At 42.2% G+C, this 16,145-nt stretch overlaps 1 protein-coding gene across 16 annotated transcripts in view; it reads left to right on the top strand.

Annotated features, from left to right (window-relative positions):
• epb41a (erythrocyte membrane protein band 4.1a) overlaps positions 1–16,145 on the top strand; it is a 337,203-nt gene that overhangs the window by 161,336 nt on the left and 159,722 nt on the right. For 15 of the 16 annotated variants that reach the window (XM_049601545.1, XM_049601543.1, XM_049601548.1 and 12 more), the window contains exons 3-7: positions 648–938; positions 13,232–13,336; positions 13,510–13,552; positions 13,634–13,709; positions 14,332–14,550. In XM_049601545.1, the coding sequence (XP_049457502.1) occupies positions 648–938; positions 13,232–13,336; positions 13,510–13,552; positions 13,634–13,709; positions 14,332–14,550 (734 nt within the window). The remainder of the gene's footprint in view (positions 1–647; positions 939–13,231; positions 13,337–13,509; positions 13,553–13,633; positions 13,710–14,331; positions 14,551–16,145) is intronic. The other variant, XM_049601547.1, reaches the window with a different exon arrangement.

The following is a 16,145-nucleotide window of genomic DNA, read 5'->3' on the forward strand; positions in this document are numbered from 1 at the left end:
CTACAAAGTCAGCAAGCTGTCCATAGAAGTCTCCACAGGGTCTCTCCCTGTGCTAACAGCAGCTTAATCCACAATGAAATGAACTGTCATTCTCCCTGTCACATATTATGCGAAAGAAAGCAGCTCTGGTGATTTAAATGTGGACAGAAGATGCAATGTGCTGTTGTCGTGTTAATCTGATTCTTGATCAGTGTATATGACATGTGGATGATCTATGGGTGAGGGAGCTGTGTAAGTGAATGAAAGACTTCTGGCACCAAACCAAAGGAACTGATTTTTAAGCCTTATTTTTTTATTTCATTAATTTTGAAAGGCTTGTTACTTTTTGATTGATTGATATTTATTTGGAACATGTAAAAATTATAAAATAGTATTGATGGATGAAATTCAAGCATTAATTGATGAAGTCATCAGAGCCGCAACGCCTGTTGCATCATGAACCTTATGCAAGATTCACAGCATTGTTTTTATGTCCATAATTACAACCATCACTAAAATGACCATGGATGCACACACCAGTTTAACTTGTTTGTAAACAGATTGATGTCTGTAATAAAAAAAAAGTTCTGAACGTCAAGACTAAACAGTCAGAAAGGCACATTCCTAAGAGAGTGTAGACTGCATTGTAATGAAAGTGTCTTTGTCAGGCTGTCCAGGTAGAGAAGAAAGAAGCTGAGGAGAGGGAGGGTGGAAAGGACGAAGAGAACAACAAGGAGAAAGGAGAGGAGGCTGCCCTGGAGAAGGACAAGGTGGAGGAGAAGGAGAAGGAGAAGGAGGAGGAGAAGAAGTGTGGTCCTGAAGGAGGCAATAAAAGAGAGGAGGAAGAGAAGACCACAGAGGAGGAGGAGGCCAAAACTCCCAGAGCTCCACGCCGACCCAAAACCATGGAGATCAAAGTCACCCTGCTGGATGACACTCTCTATGAGTGTGAGCTGGATGTAAGAGCATTTTGAATTTTTCTTCTTTTATCCATCATGCACACACAAAAGAAAAATTAAAGTTCGTCTGGATATATTATGTTATTTTAATATATGCAGCCACAGGCTTCCAAAGTATCAGGGCATATCGATTTAAAAGTGTTGACATGCTAGCAAGGAGCGACTGTGGGGCAGGAGGTAGAGCAGGTCGTCCACCAGTTAGAAGATTGGGGGTTTGATCCCTGGCTCCTCCAGGCAGCATGCCGAAGTATCAATGGGCATGTCAATAGATTATTTGGACAGTGTACATGTCTATCAATCAATCAGTCAATCAATTTTATTTATAAGGCCCAATATCACAAATCACAATTTGCCTCACAGGGCTTTACAGCATACAACATCCCTCTGTCCTTTGGACCCTCACAGTGGATAAGGAAAACTCCGCCAAAAAAACCCTTTAACGGGGGAAAAAAAACGGTAGAAACCTAAGGAAGAGCAACTGAGGAGGGATCCCTCTTCCAGGACGGACAGACGTGCAATAGATGTCGTACAGAACAGATCAGCATAATAAATTAACAGTAATCCCTATGACACAATGAGACAGAAAGAGAGACAGAGAGAGAGAGATGCAGGACAGACGGTAATGACAGTAGCTTACAACAACATTAATGAAAGTAATAATATTATAGTTCAGGCTACTGTGGTACAATATGTTGAAAGTATATATTAATATCTGGCAGTATACATGTGTGACAATAATCATATGTGTATAATAACAGTAAAAGTATGACCCATGACTAATGATGGCAGCAGCAGTAGGAGGCATCTGGCAGGACCACAGCAGCAGCACAACCACACACGTCACGCTATCCAGGCACCGCTGCGATATGAGTTAACCTGAGAGACAGTGGAGCACAAAAGCTCCAGAGAAGAAGCCGAGTTAGTGACATCCAGAATGGCTGAGTTAGCAAGATGCAGTAATAGGATATGAGAGAGAGAAAGATGTATAGCCCTGTTTCCACCAAACACTTTTGATGTAGTGCTTTAGGAAGCAAAAGTAACCCCATCAGACATGACACCTAGACCTTAGGTCCGTTTAACATTTCCCTGCAAACAGTACTGTTAAATGAGGGCAGGGTTGTTGTCACTCACTGTCCAAAATTCTCTGTATTTCTTCATCACCAGTAACACAGATGGAAGTCTGCACCCAGGCTCCAGTAAAACGTGTGTAGCACAGTGTTTTTCACATGAGGCAGTATAGCATTTTACTACAACGTTGTTAGAGCCAAGATGCTGTAAATCATGCAGACAGCAGAAACATGCAGAGACTTCTACAGCCATCAAAAAGTTCTGTGTGGAACTTCTGCGAAAAAATAAACAAAAATGAGGTGCAGAGCAAACTCAACAAGGTTAAGCAGCTTGTCATTGACTGTTAAAGCGCGGACAGAGCTCCACTTTGTGCTGGAATCCCCGCTCTCAAATGGCTGTGCATATTTGTTGTTGATTTGTCATCCGAAGACGTAAGTTTGATGATCGACATGCAGAGCAAACAACGACCCTCATCTCTAAGATGACAGCAAAGTACATGCCACCCATCAGCTTCATTCAGGGGAAGGTTTTTGAAGTTTGATGGCATTTCTTCAGTTGAAGAAAAACTGTCACTGCACAACTGGAGAAACTTTAGAAGAAGAAGATACTTAATTTATTACTGCGGGGAAATTCCATTTTTTCCATTCTGTTATCATATACACATGAAGACTGTACTGTTGATAAGCTCTGACGGTATTGGTTCCCTTTATCGGTACTTTTACACATTTTGGTTTAATCCTCTCACCTGTGCTCTGTGCTGGGGCCGACCTCCTCCACGTACACACAAACACACACACACCTACTCAACACAGTAATCGATGAACAGCCGAGTGGCCGTGGTGGAAGCAAAGCGAAGATAACTCGAAAATTATAGCAGCTAAACTCGTTACTGTAAGTGCAAACAAACCTTAGCGAGTAAGAAGCCAATTCTTTATCAATACACGTGTTCACCAAGCATGAATATGTAAACATGTAGACAGCGATATTCCGTTAGTCTCTCATCCACTGCCACTACTGTTTAGACAGCACACTAGTTCGGCTAATAGCAAATTGTTACTTATAAGCTAAAATGACAGCTTTCTGTATGTAGACTAACTTAGTTTGACACTTATCTTAAAATTGGGTAGATACTTCCAAACTAAGCTGCTGGCTGAGACAAACAGCCCCTCCTCTCTCTACCAGCGCCAATGTTAGCGGCAGAGAGACAGGGGCACAGAGGACAAGAGGACAGAGGACAGGAGGACTGACTGATAAATACTAAACTTCACTCTGACACGTTTCAGAAGAAACGACTCAGATGCAGAGGAAAAGTCAAAGTTCTTTACTCAAAAATTCAAGCAGAATCCAAAGGAAGGCAATTCCAAGAGTAACATACCAAAAGTCTTCAAAGTCCAAAAAAACAGGCAAACAAAACTAGATCCACAGGGTTGGAAGGCATGAACACACTGGGAGACAATGGTAATCTGGCAGAGGGCTGGTGAAAACACATGGTATATATACACAGGTGAAGGTGATTACAAATCAGTCAAAGGTGAGTGATCAAAAGGCGGGAAAAGAACACAGACAGGAAGTAAAACTAGACTTCAACCAAAAAACAACAGGATTTCAAAATAAAACAGGAAATTAACACAAACACACTAACAGCTAAAGAGAACATTACACACTCAGTATTATCATGTCAGGAATATCATTTATATAGTGACTTTGCTGTGGTGAAAAATACTGTTGCTGCTCTAGAAACTCTCAATCTGTTTTATTTGAAATATTCAGTTATCCTGGTCTGAATTTATTCTTTTTAAATTAATATATTTTCTATAAAGCAATTATTTAGAAATGAAAATGACCGATAAGAGTACCGCTTAAGTACCAAATCGATAAGGAGTATTGATAAAAGTAGTAGTATAGATAAAATCTTGATGATACCCATCCCTACTTGAACCAGCGACCCTCCAGTTCCCATGTCCCTATGGACTGAGCTATCACTACTTATGAAGATAATGCATGTGAGCTGTGCAGTAAACACTGGGGACTTAAAGGGATAGTGCACCCAAAAATGAAAATTCAGCCATTATCTACTCACCCTCATCCTGAGGAACACAGAGAAGAGAAGCAGTCAGAGCTACAGGCTACAGTGAGGCTAAAAACAGAGTTCATATGATGTTTTTTGAAACAACTTTTTATGTCAGGGCTTTAGGACACTTGGATCACTACGGATGAGCAGTATGGAGATACTTTGTGGATTCTATTTTGTGTTCTTGAATGTTAGACTGGGGCGCCGTCTGCCATTAGGTGTGCTGGCCGCTCCCCCCACCGATCTCCACAAGGGATATGAGGACTCTAAAACTTCACCAGAGCGTTCCTCAGCATGAGAGTGAGTAGATAATGGCTGAATTTTCATTTTTGGGTGCACTATCCCTTTAACAGTAAAGCCTCAGCGCGCGTGCCTGACAGTACTAGCAATATGGAGCTAGCCCGTATGGTATGGCTGGAATAGGAATCTCAGCCTTGTTTTGCACATTCACTACAACTTGCCATTAACAACGGATTCAAGCTTCAAAACATCAACCATGTGGTAATCATTTCAGTCCTTTTCCAGGCAAAAATGCCAGAAATGTCTTGATTGTCCAGTTTCTAAAGTGTGAGAATTTGCTGTTTTTTTGTCATGTAAATAAAATACCTTTGGGCTCCAGACAGATGTTTTGACAACAAATAAGACATCTGGGGGCGTCGGTGACTTAGTGGATAGAGCAGGCGTCCCATTTACAAAGCTGTTGCCGCAGGGGCCCAGGTTTGACTCCAGCCCGTGGCCATTTCCTGCATGTCACTTCCCCTCTCTCTCCCCCTTTCACACTTGTCTGTCCTGTCGATTAAAGGCTAAAATGCCCCCAAAAAATATCTCAACAAAAAAACAAAACAAATAAGACATCTAGCGTAAATAGGCTCATTTTGTCTGCTCGAATTAGACAAAGTAGAAAGGTTTCTTTTTTTCAGACAACGAGTTTTTAAGGAGATGTAATTTACCTTGACATGTTTCGACTGTCACTTTCCGCCAGCTGGAGAGACTCGAAAGAACACGAGCATGCTACAAAAACCACCTCAGATTCAACCTCTGTTGCAGAGACGAGGATATTACACCAGCAAGCCTCAACATCAGAAACCCGATCCATACCAACACTGCGGAAAAAATCATCAACAAAGCAAGAAAGGACCTTATCAGAGAAAGGATAAGAGGAACAGTCAACAAGATTGAAAAAATTAACAGGGAACTAGAAGAGGAAAGAAAAACGTTCAAGGAACACTTCCCACTGGAGGAAAAAATGGAAAATGAAATAAACGCACACCTAAAACATGAATATGAGCAGGAATTTTCCACAACCAAAATGAGAAATGCTCTTGCCCGATGTCAGCTGGGATAGGCTCCAGCCCCCCGCGACCCTCAAGAGGATGAAGCGGTTAGAAGATGAATGAATGAATGAATGAGAAATGGGTATGTAACCTATCAAAGCGCACACTTTCTGAAACAGAAAAAAGAGTACTAGCTCGAGGTTTAAACTTTGCCGTCACTCCAAAAAACATCCCACATGAAGATTTCATATTAGCAACAGAACTAGCGTGCCAAAAGATACATGATCAAGGACAAAGAGCAGAACTACGCAATGCCGTCGCAGGGATTTTAAAAACAGCAAAGTTACCACAAAGCAACGTCCCAAAAGAAGAAGAGAAGGCCATACACGCACTAAAAACAGACAAGACTGTCACTATATTACCGGCAGACAAAGGCAGGACAACAGTGGTCATGGACACGGAAACCTACATAACCCAGATGGAAACCATGTTAGGGGACAATAACATATATGAAATGCTCAAAAAAGACCCCACGGAAGAAAAGAAAAGACAGTTGAAAGCGCTACTAAAACCCCTGTTAGAACAAAAGAAAATAACACAGAACATATATAATCATTTAATACCAACAGCTAGCATCATCCCCCGGATCTACGGCACACCAAAAGTACATAAAAAGGACACTCCACTACGCCCCATAGTAGACAGCATTGGTTCCGTTACATACAACTTATCAAAAGCACTGGTCAAAATCATCAAACCCATCCTCGGACTCACAGATCAACACTGCAAACACTCAAAACAACTGGCACAAGAACTCAAAAACACAAATATAGAAACGGACGAGATCTTTATTTCACATGATGTCGTATCATTATTCACCAAAACCCCCGTTGACGTCACACTACAAATTGTACAGGAACGCGTCAGGAATGACAGGACCTTCAGGAAATGCAAAACCTCACAGTTGAAGACACAACCCGCCTCTTACATTTTGTTGCAAAATCCACCTACTTCCAATTCAGAGACAAAATCTACAGACAAAAACAAGGTTTTGCAATGGGAGATCCACTATCAACCATCATGAGCAGTTTTTTTTATGGAGGATCTGGAAGCAAAAGCCTTAACCACAGCTCCCACACAATACAAACCCACCCTCTGGAAAAGATACAGTACAGGCCAAAAGTTTGGACACACCTTCTCATTCAATGCGTTTTCTTTATTTTCATGACTATTTACATTGTAGATTCTCACTGAAGGCATCAAAACTATGAATGAACACATGTGGAGTTATGTACTTAACAAAAAAAGGTGAAATAACTGAAAACATGTTTTATATTCTAGTTTCTTCAAAATAGCCACCCTTTGCTCTGATTACTGCTTTGCACACTCTTGGCATTCTCTCCATGAGCTTCAAGAGGTAGTCACCTGAAATGATTTCCACTTCACAGGTGTGCCTTATCAGGGTTAATGAGTGGAATTTCTTGCTTTATCAGTGGGGTTGGGACCATCAGTTGTGTTGTGCAGAAGTCAGGTTAATACACAGCCGACAGCCCTATTGGACAACTGTTAAAATTCATATTATGGCAAGAACCAATCAGCTAACTAAAGAAAAACGAGTGGCCATCATTACTTTAAGAAATGAAGGTCAGTCAGTCCGGAAATTTGCAAAAACTTTAAATGTGTCCCCAAGTGGAGTCGCAAAAACCATCAAGCGCTACAACGAAACTGGCACACATGAGGACCGACCCAGGAAAGGAAGACCAAGAGTCACCTCTGCTTCTGAGGATAAGTTCATCCGAGTCACCAGCCTCAGAAATCGCAAGTTAACAGCAGCTCAGATCAGAGACCAGATGAATGCCACACAGAGTTCTAGCAGCAGAGCCATCTCTAGAACAACTGTTAAGAGGAGACTGCGCGAATCAGGCCTTCATGGTCAAATAGCTGCTAGGAAACCACTGCTAAGGAGAGGCAACAAGCAGAAGAGATTTGTTTGGGCCAAGAAACACAAGGAATGGACATTAGACCAGTGGAAATCTGTGCTTTGGTCTGATGAGTCCAAATTTGAGATCTTTGGTTCCAACCACCGTGTCTTTGTGAGACGCAAAAAAGGTGAATGGATGGATTCCACATGCCTGGTTCCCACTGTGAAGCATGGAGGAGGAGGTGTGATGGTGTGGGGGTGTTTTGCTGGTGACACTGTTGGGGATTTATTCAAAATTGAAGGCACACTGAACCAGCATGGCTACCACAGCATCCTGCAGCGACATGCCATCCCATCCGGTTTGTGTTTAGTTGGACGATCATTTATTTTTCAACAGGACAATGACCCCAAACACACCTCCAGGCTGTGTAAGGGCTATTTGACCAAGAAGGAGAGTGATGGAGTGCTGCGGCAGATGACCTGGCCTCCACAGTCACTGGACCTGAACCCAATCGAGATGGTTTGGGGTGAGCTGGACCGCAGAGTGAAGGCAAAGGGGCCAACAAGTGCTAAACACCTCTGGGAACTCCTTCAAGACTGTTGGAAAACCATTTCAGGTGACTACCTCTTGAAGCTCGTGGAGAGAATGCCAAGAGTGTGCAAAGCAGTAATCAGAGCAAAGGGTGGCTATTTTGAAGAAACTAGAATATAAAACATGTTTTCAGTTATTTCACCTTTTTTTCTTAAGTACATAACTCCACATGTGTTCATTCATAGTTTTGATGCCTTCAGTGAGAATCTACAATGTAAATAGCCATGAAAATAAAGAAAACGCATTGAATGAGAAGGTGTGTCCAAACTTTTGGCCTGTACTGTACGTGGACGACATCCTGGAAAAAATCAAATCTGGACACACACAACAACTCACGGATCACCTGAACAACATGGACAGCACTGGAAATGAAAAATGGAAAATTCACACACGAAGAGGAAACAAACAAAACCATAAACTTCCTGGACATAAAAATTAATCACAAAGATGACGGCAGTATAAAAATCACAGTATACAGAAAACCTACACACACAAATCAATACCTTCTCTGGACATCGGAACACCCTACAGCACACAAACTCTCCGTAGTCAGAACACTTTATGAATGGGCCAGCATCATCATCGAGGAAGAGGACAGACAGGAGGAGGAAAAACACATATGACATGCACTCACACACTGCCAATATCCAAAATGGGCCATAACCAAAGGGAAACAGCAAGTCAAAAACGAACAGAGGACAATGAAAAAACACAAAATAAAAGCAATATTAAAACCTCACACAAAGCTCCGCCAGCTCTTAGTTCATCCAAAAGACAGGATGAACACGGACCAAAAATGCAACATAATATACGAAATCCCATGCAAAACATGTAAAAAACATACCTAGGAGAAACAGGAAGAAGCTTTAACACAAGAAAAACAGAACATAAAAAAGAATGCGAAAAGGAAACGACAGGACGTCTCACAAGATCACAAAAAGATAAAGCAGAGCAGGTGAACCTAAAATCAGCCATATCAGATCACTGCAAAAGAAATAATCACATCATGGACTGGGACAACGCAAAAATCATCGGATCGGAAAGCAACAAGTTCAAACGTTGGATCAAGGAGGCCATAGAGATCAGGAGGCGGGCCAGGAACACCATCAACCGGGATGAGGGGGCTTTCATGCTGTCACACACCTGGGACTCTCTCCTACAAAGAACACCGGGTGGCGGGGGCCATGACCAGTCTGGAAAATCTGTTGGATTGCCAGGCTGGTCACGCCTCCGGGATACTACCAGCTGATAAAGACACGTTATGATGCACGTCAGATGATGCTTCTGAAGAAGACTGCAGTGACAGTCGAAACATGTCAAGGTAAACTACATCTCCTTAAAAACTCATTGTCTGAAAAAAAGAAACCTTTCTACACTGAAAATAAGACATCTGAAGACAGTAACTTGGATTCAAGGAAACTGGGATAAGCATATTTACTATTTCTTAACATTTCATAGATTAAGCGATTAAGTGGAAAATAATCAGCACATTGATTGATAATTAAAGAAATCTTTAAGTGCAGCCCTATTATGCACAAATATTGACACCCACATGGGACTGGCAGTTATAAAAAATCCTTATGGAGAAATACCCAGACTGATCTTGACATACCAACCATCCCGAAGCTCTTCATCTCAGTTTGATGCAAATTGATTTTGAGTTTGATGGAAAATACCACCTGCTGGTCAAATGAACAGCAACGGGCAAATGTTCCCCAAATGTTTAAAGCTCCTATCACACTATTTTTGATTACTGGACATCTAGGGAGTTTGGCCTATGAATAATTTGTTGAAGCCTTGAAATGTCATGATCCTGGGATTTTGGGTGTAGTCTTATCTCTGTTACTTTGTTATTTGCATTTTCTATTTGTGTTTTTCCTTGTTTCATGATATTCATTCATGTTTAATTTGTTTCCTGTTTTGTTCTGTAGATTCACTTTGCATGTATCATCTCTGGTTTTACTTCCTGTCTTTGTGTTTTCCTGCCATAGTGTTTGTCTGCCCTGCCCTGATTACCTTCACCTACTTTATATCTGTCTCATTAGTCCTTCCCTGTTCCAGAGTTTTCCCTGCACACCTTTGTTGTAGTCTCATTTACTCCATGCAAGGCATGTGCCCTACCACACCATCACTGACTCCATTGTTCACCTATCCTTGTGTTTCCCTCCTTTTGCTAGTCCCTGCCTACTCCAGCTGTGTCTTGTTCTTCTGCTTAGTTCTCTATGTACACATATCTTGTTCTTTGTCAGTTCATGGTCAGTGCTTCCTGGTGTTGCGGTTTTATTTTTGCTTCTCGTCTTTGCTCCTCGTGTTTCAAGCCAGCAAGTTCTGTTTTGCCTTTCTCTGCCTGTTGCTAGAATCTGGTAATCATCAGACATTATTTTCTTCGAGTTTCTCTTACATTGCTGTTGCTTTTGCACTTGGGTTCAAGTGCCTGCAATAACCATGACATGAACTCCCATTACACTTCTATCAAGGTCAAACCTGTAACCCTCCACTTAAATCTTAAATATTACAGTTTTCAAAGGACCAGCCTTTGCATTCTCTGGACAGCTGGTTTTGATTGTTCTAAAAATATACCAATTCCCAGGCCTTACTACACCATTTCAGCTTCCATATAAAGCACAGATTCTGTGGAATCCGTAATCCCAACTCATCCAATTCCAGAGAATTTGCTTCAAAATTGAGGTCTATTACACAGCCACCTTTACTCTACTACCTCAACCTCATAAACAAATGGAGGGAAAAAAATTGTCCCTCTTGTGGCATTGTATTCCTCCTACAGGATTTAGGTCATGAGACAGGCTTAAAAGAACTTCAGTGAGATAATGTAAGGCATTGCTTTAAAATTAACATCAAGGTGTATGTCCTTCAAACTAAAGGGCTAACTAATCCCACTTCCAAACAAATCTACTATATCAAGAGGAACAGTGCTCTAGATCTTTGCCCAGGTGCAGTCAGATGGCAACCCTAAAGGATGGATAACATCTGTTGCCCAACTCAGACACTCTTGAACTTCATTCAGGCTGACTTCCATCAGACATGCCCACTGTTCCATGGAAAAGCAATTAGCACCTGTGCATCTTTAAAGGTGAAAAAATGGTTCTCTAGAATTATTTGTTTTGCAGCCCCAAATCAAGACATGGCATGACAAGTCAGCCTTCAGGTTCTTCAGGAACATCACATGGGATCACTGTCAAAACACTTCTGTCTTTATGGCAACCAAATGGGCCAGGAGACATTTTCACATATACAGGATGAGATCATTCACTGGGTGGCAGATGAACTTCGGAAACTGGCCGTGGGAGGCCTCCCACTGGTCCCTATATTAGCTACTCAAGGATCAGTTCAACTTCTCATTTAAGAAAGAAAGGGGAAGCAACCATTATGGGTTCTCCCTGACACATAACTGTTTCTTCACAAATGCGGTGACAGTCATCTCATTCCACTACCCGCAGGAGGATTTGCCATAGCAAACCTCCCAGGTCCCTTTAGACTCTTATCAATAGAAGACTCAGCCTTCTCAGAAAATATGACTACATTTTTGGAATAACAGTTCTGAAATATCAAAGACAAATAGACAGAAAAGACTACAGTATGCATTTGAAAGCTACATTCACAATGTGATTTGTTGGTGGAGTACTCTGACTAAAGAAGAAAGTAAAATCGTGGGAAAAGCTCACTGGTCACCAAGGCAAGTGTGAGGCACTGCATGTCTTGAAAATTTAAATGATGACAAACATATACAGTAAAAACAATATTCTTGCATGGCACGGTAAGTCAATGTATTGTTTTATTTTAAGCTATGTTTGCTATGCTAGCAAAACTAAATTATCCCACTTTTCCATGTGTTTAAAGTGCCAACAGTCTCAAATGCTATACAGCAACCTCCCTTAAAGTTAAAGCATAAGTGACTTGAAACTAATGTTCAACCGTGTTTGTTTGCTGACGTACTAAACTAGCTACCATTAGTTTGGGAATGAAGCCTTTTGCTCGCTGTTTTTGTGTTGCTACATACCTCACGTTTCTGGAGGCGAAGCTCCTGGACCAAGTGGTGGAACTCCTTGTGATTCACCCTCATTTTTAGGGTTTCATGTACCCACACAGATTTTGTTTCCCTGTGCCCAACAGACTATTTGCTGACAGCCCCGTACTCTCAACCAGAACTACAGCAAGTACCCTCTGCCTGTCCATTTATGGAACTAGCTACTAATTACTGTGAAAATTAATAAATAAATAAGTAAATGGTAGATTAATTACACACATTAATTGCACACCATTTCTGCAATTTATCTTGTTCTGAAAGCTTGACAGGCCTCCCATGCCTAGTTACGTTTGCTGATTGGACAGTGTGCATTCTAGGTAGAGGCTTAGCAAAGGGTTGGACCCAATTCCAACACTTCTTGATTATCTATTGTGTTGAAACATGCATGGCCTCAATGGGATGACTTGCTTTTTGATCACAACCTATAAAGCCACTTGTAATATTTAATATTAATTATATTTAATTACCATTGATCAGCTTCTCACCCCCACTAGGAGACAACGACAAAGCCCGCAACCAACTAATCCTTGCCACTTCCCACTTTTCATATCCCCAGTCGTAAATATGAATCCTTTCATCTGCACAGCAAAGGAAATTCAAAACCACTTGGAAGTTTTTTTAAGGGTTCGAAACATGCCATCTACAAATCCTATCCCTGACAAACTAGTCATAATGCTCTCCTCAGACTTTTAGCTAACGTCAGTGCAACACCAATTACTGGTGAGGGGTTTCTTCTTCATTACTACTCTTCTCTACCTCCTGGAGGAAATAAAGAAAATCATTAGCAACATATCTTTCCTTCTCTTTTGAGCATTAGCAATGCCTAAAGCTCTGCACCTTTTTTGAACACCAATCTGATAAACCCTGCTACTTTCCTTTACAATCATCTTATGAATAATATTCCGCAGATGTCCTGGAGAAACTTCTTGTCTTGTTCAATGTGTACCACCACACGATCTGAAATCTGAATCTTCAACAGGAGAATTGTAATCTGTCAGAGCTCAAATGACAAGCCTTGATGGATTTTCAACAGAATATCATAATGCCAGCAGACAAAGGTGGTTTAATCGCTCATGATGGCTCCAGTCCCATCTCAGATCAGTCCTCTCTTTGGCTAAGTCCATGTTTCAGTTAGAAGCTGACAGCTGTTTAACAGTCCCCTGTGAGAGGGGCCACTGCTCCCTCTGGGTCTCTGCACTGTTCTCACTATCTGCTCATCATGTTTAGCACATTACTGAATACATTGTCTTGTATGTGATGTCAGGTTGTTTAACGTTTAATTATTCAGAGAGTCTTGTTTCCTGTATGCATGCGTGTGTCAGAAACATGCTAAAGGCCAGGAGCTGTTCATTAAGGTGTGTGACCACCTTAACCTGCTGGAGAAGGACTACTATGGCCTGGTCATCTGGGAGACGCCCACCATGAAGGTGAGCTGGATTTAAACTATCATAAGTTAGTATTCCAACTATCCCAAACTCATTATTTGATGAAGAAAGAGACAGGTCTTTCTTTGGTGCTTAGATTAATCTATGGCTCTCAGTTTCGAAGTGTTCTTACACTAAATGGTGTTTGATGATTTCGAATCTCATTTCTTGATCAGACTTGGATGGACCTTACCAAGGAGATCCGTAGGCAGGTTCAAGGTAAGCTGAACTTTTTCCAAGTACACAGTTTCTAATACATGTTTACAGTTGTTTCATTACACGTTCATTTTTTTCCTCCAGGTGCCAATTATAATTTCACATTCAATGTGAAATTTTATCCACCTGACCCAGCCCAGCTCTCTGAAGACATAACAAGGTACTGCATGGCTTCCATTGATTTTGTCAGCTGTGACCTACAAATATCATTTCACTGTATCAAAAGTTCATTGTGGAAAAGATTTCTTTTTCCAGATGAGAGGAAAAGGATAGAATAGAAAAATGTTGCATGGGTTATTCAGTGATTTTAGGAGTGCATGTGTGAGTAATGATGACTGGGTCAAATCACCTTCTATATCACCTGCACCTATTATATCAAGAGGATTACTAACAAATCAACCAACAAGTGTCAAAATGATCATCAGTAAAATCACTCTAAGTCAATTAATTAAAACTATAAATGTGTGCAGTTTATAACTAGGATGGTAAGCTCATATTATCATGTTTCCATTTTGTCCTTTTTAAAATGATTGTGGTTACATATTATTTTGATTTGTAAAGGTGACTACAAAGTCCCATGTAGGGGTGTAACAATTAATTGTTCTGGACTGATTTAATGATCAACCATCTGATATCATCGACGCACAACAAAAACATTTACACATATTGTCTCCTTTAAGGTAGGCCTTTATTGAGGCTGACTGATTTATCGGTTTGGCCGATTAATCTATGCCGACAGGAAGTTTTACAGACAATTGTTATCAGTGGAACTTGCTTTGCAGGTACTACCTGTGTCTCCAGCTGCGGAAGGACATCCTTCAGGGCCGCCTTCCCTGTTCCTTTGTCACCCTGTCCCTGCTGGGCTCCTACGCCCTGCAGTCAGAGCTAGGCGAGTATGACCCAGAGGTGCATGGCGAAGATTACGCTAAAGATATGAAAATGGCCCAGGGTCAGACCAAGGAACTGGAGGACAAAATGATGGAGCTGCACCATACATACAGGTCAGAACACTGCCTCAGTCAAGTTCACTTTCTGTATATCACCCAACAACTAAGTGGATTTGTAAAACAATTCTGTTACAAGACAAACCCTGTATTCAGAATATTACACATAAGTAGGAGTACCTTATATCTGCAAAATGTAATTATCATTATTAAAGCAAAACTACAAATAATGATAGTGCATTTAAGCAACATTATAATTTTATTTCAATCTTTAAAGCCGCTACAAGGAACTTTTAACTGGATATGCAAAAGTCTCTCGTTTCTGGTGATGTCTGTGCGTGACCTACAACAGCAAATGAGACCATCGGTGTGAAGATAAGCTATTTTTTTTTTTTTTCAAGATTATCCACTACACTACAGACGCCCCAAGATAAGCTATTTCTATTTCGTGTATATCCATACCTTTAGGAAACTGTCTTCGGGTCCGCCCCAGGTCGCTTCCAGGACGAAACGATTTATGGCACTCAGACGGCACACGTTATCTTACCTAGCTGCTTACATTTATAGTGATAGTCGCTATAAATAGTCGCTATTCCTCCTCCTCGACCCGACGTCCGCGGGGAGTTAAAATAGCAGCAATCATCGGGTAAAGTTCTGTGAAAGCACTGGACTCACCAACAGTCAGCCATGTCTCAGTCACACAGAGAAAATCCAATCCTCGGGAAGTCAGGAAATCCTTCAGGATAAACGTTTTGTTTGCTAGCAATCTAGCATTTACCAGCCCAATCCTGGCAGGAGCCGGTGGGTCCACGGCGTTAGCTGTCCGGGGAGCCACACACAGAGGCCACAGGTTGTGCAGATTCACCCCGCACCAGCGGGGACGAGGAGAGCACGGGCCATGGGGCTGGAACACCTCATCCGGGCTGACGACAGGTACCAGCCAGGCGTCGACAGGGTCCAGCGAGTGCTGAGAAATAAAGAGGTGAGGCATCGCTCCATACTCAGTCCAAGAAGCCGTGGAAGTGCTCGCCAAACAGGCCTTCAGCCTTACCAGCCGACCGCTGCGTTTACCCCGGCAGCGGTGGCACTTAGACCGGAGAGGTGGAGCTGAGGCGCTCCTTGATGGCCCTCTGTAGACTTGTGCCTGTTGTTCCAGCAGCCTGGAGAAGCTGGCTAACTGACCTGCCCACAAAGCCCCTGCACCCAACTTCCACTGGGTGGATGGACGCTTCCCAGCCTGCCTCTCTGCACTCTGCAGCCAGCTCAGATTACTTGAGCCACTTTAGCTCATGCGCCACTGGTATTCCCTCCTTCCAGGGGACAGTCAACTCAGTGATGAGGACCTGTTTGGCAGCTGTGGACCACATCACATTGTCTGGTCTCAGGGTCGTCCGCACAAGCTTGTTGGGGAAGACCAGCGGCTTTCCGAGGTCCACACACATCTCCATTCCTTCCCAGTGGTCAGCAATGATCTTGCATGGCCTGCCACGGGCCTCTGCTGGCTCTGTTTGCTACTCTGCCTTTCTCCAGAAGCTCCGCCAGCTTCCGCAGGACCCAATTGTGCCGCCATCTGAAGTGCCCCTGTGCCAGTGCCACTTCACATGATGACAGGATGTGCTGGAGGCCTGCGACAGGTTTTGTGAGCAGGGAAG

Source organism: Epinephelus fuscoguttatus, linkage group LG17 (assembly GCF_011397635.1).
Source record: "Epinephelus fuscoguttatus linkage group LG17, E.fuscoguttatus.final_Chr_v1".
Classification (NCBI taxonomy): Eukaryota; Metazoa; Chordata; class Actinopteri; order Perciformes; family Serranidae; genus Epinephelus; species Epinephelus fuscoguttatus.